Source organism: Pygoscelis adeliae, unplaced genomic scaffold, assembly GCF_000699105.1.
Source record: "Pygoscelis adeliae isolate BGI_AS28 unplaced genomic scaffold, ASM69910v1 Scaffold173, whole genome shotgun sequence".
NCBI classification, from domain to species: domain Eukaryota; kingdom Metazoa; phylum Chordata; class Aves; order Sphenisciformes; family Spheniscidae; genus Pygoscelis; species Pygoscelis adeliae.
This window is the reverse complement of record NW_008824409.1, coordinates 228,767-229,250: the sequence shown is the minus strand read 5'-3', so window position 1 is coordinate 229,250 and position 484 is coordinate 228,767. Positions and strand designations below refer to the sequence as shown.

General features: G+C 57.2%; 1 protein-coding gene across 1 annotated transcript in view; it reads left to right on the top strand.

The window, feature by feature from the left end:
• SCNN1B (sodium channel, non-voltage-gated 1, beta subunit) overlaps positions 1-121 on the top strand; it is an 11,967-nt gene extending 11,846 nt beyond the window's left edge. Inside the window, exon 14 of the mRNA XM_009320522.1 lies at positions 35-121. Coding sequence (XP_009318797.1) covers positions 35-121 — 87 coding nt within the window. The remainder of the gene's footprint in view (positions 1-34) is intronic.
• Positions 122-484: the final 363 nt, after the last annotated feature.

Here is a 484-nt window from a genome sequence, read left to right as displayed (position 1 = left end):
TGCCCTGCCGAGGGCCGGGGTGCTCCCCCCCGAGCCCGGCAACCCCCCGCCCAACTATGACTCGCTGCGCGTCCAGCCCCTCGACGTCCTCGGTCCAGACAGCGACGCAGAGACCGAGTGAGCAGCGCACCCCGTTACATCCCAATGGCTGCCGACGGCAGGCTGCCATCGCCACGCTCAGTCTGCCACTTGCTGAACAATCTTCTACTCTCTATCAAAATTAGGAAGGAACCAAAAAGCCCTGGCTGTCCTCCCCTCCCCGACTGAAAGTGTTCACTGTGAAGACACTCTGTCTAATAAACTCTGTAATAAATCTCAGAGTCAGCGTCAGGCTCTGGCTTTAGTATGTAGAGCTTCTATACAGCAGTATTGCTATATAATCATAAGTCACCATTTCTTTTTAACACGTGGGTGGGAAGCACTTCCTAGCGAGAAGTCTGGGGCGCGGGCAGCTGTGAAGGGCTGCGGCCGGGGGCTGGGGCAG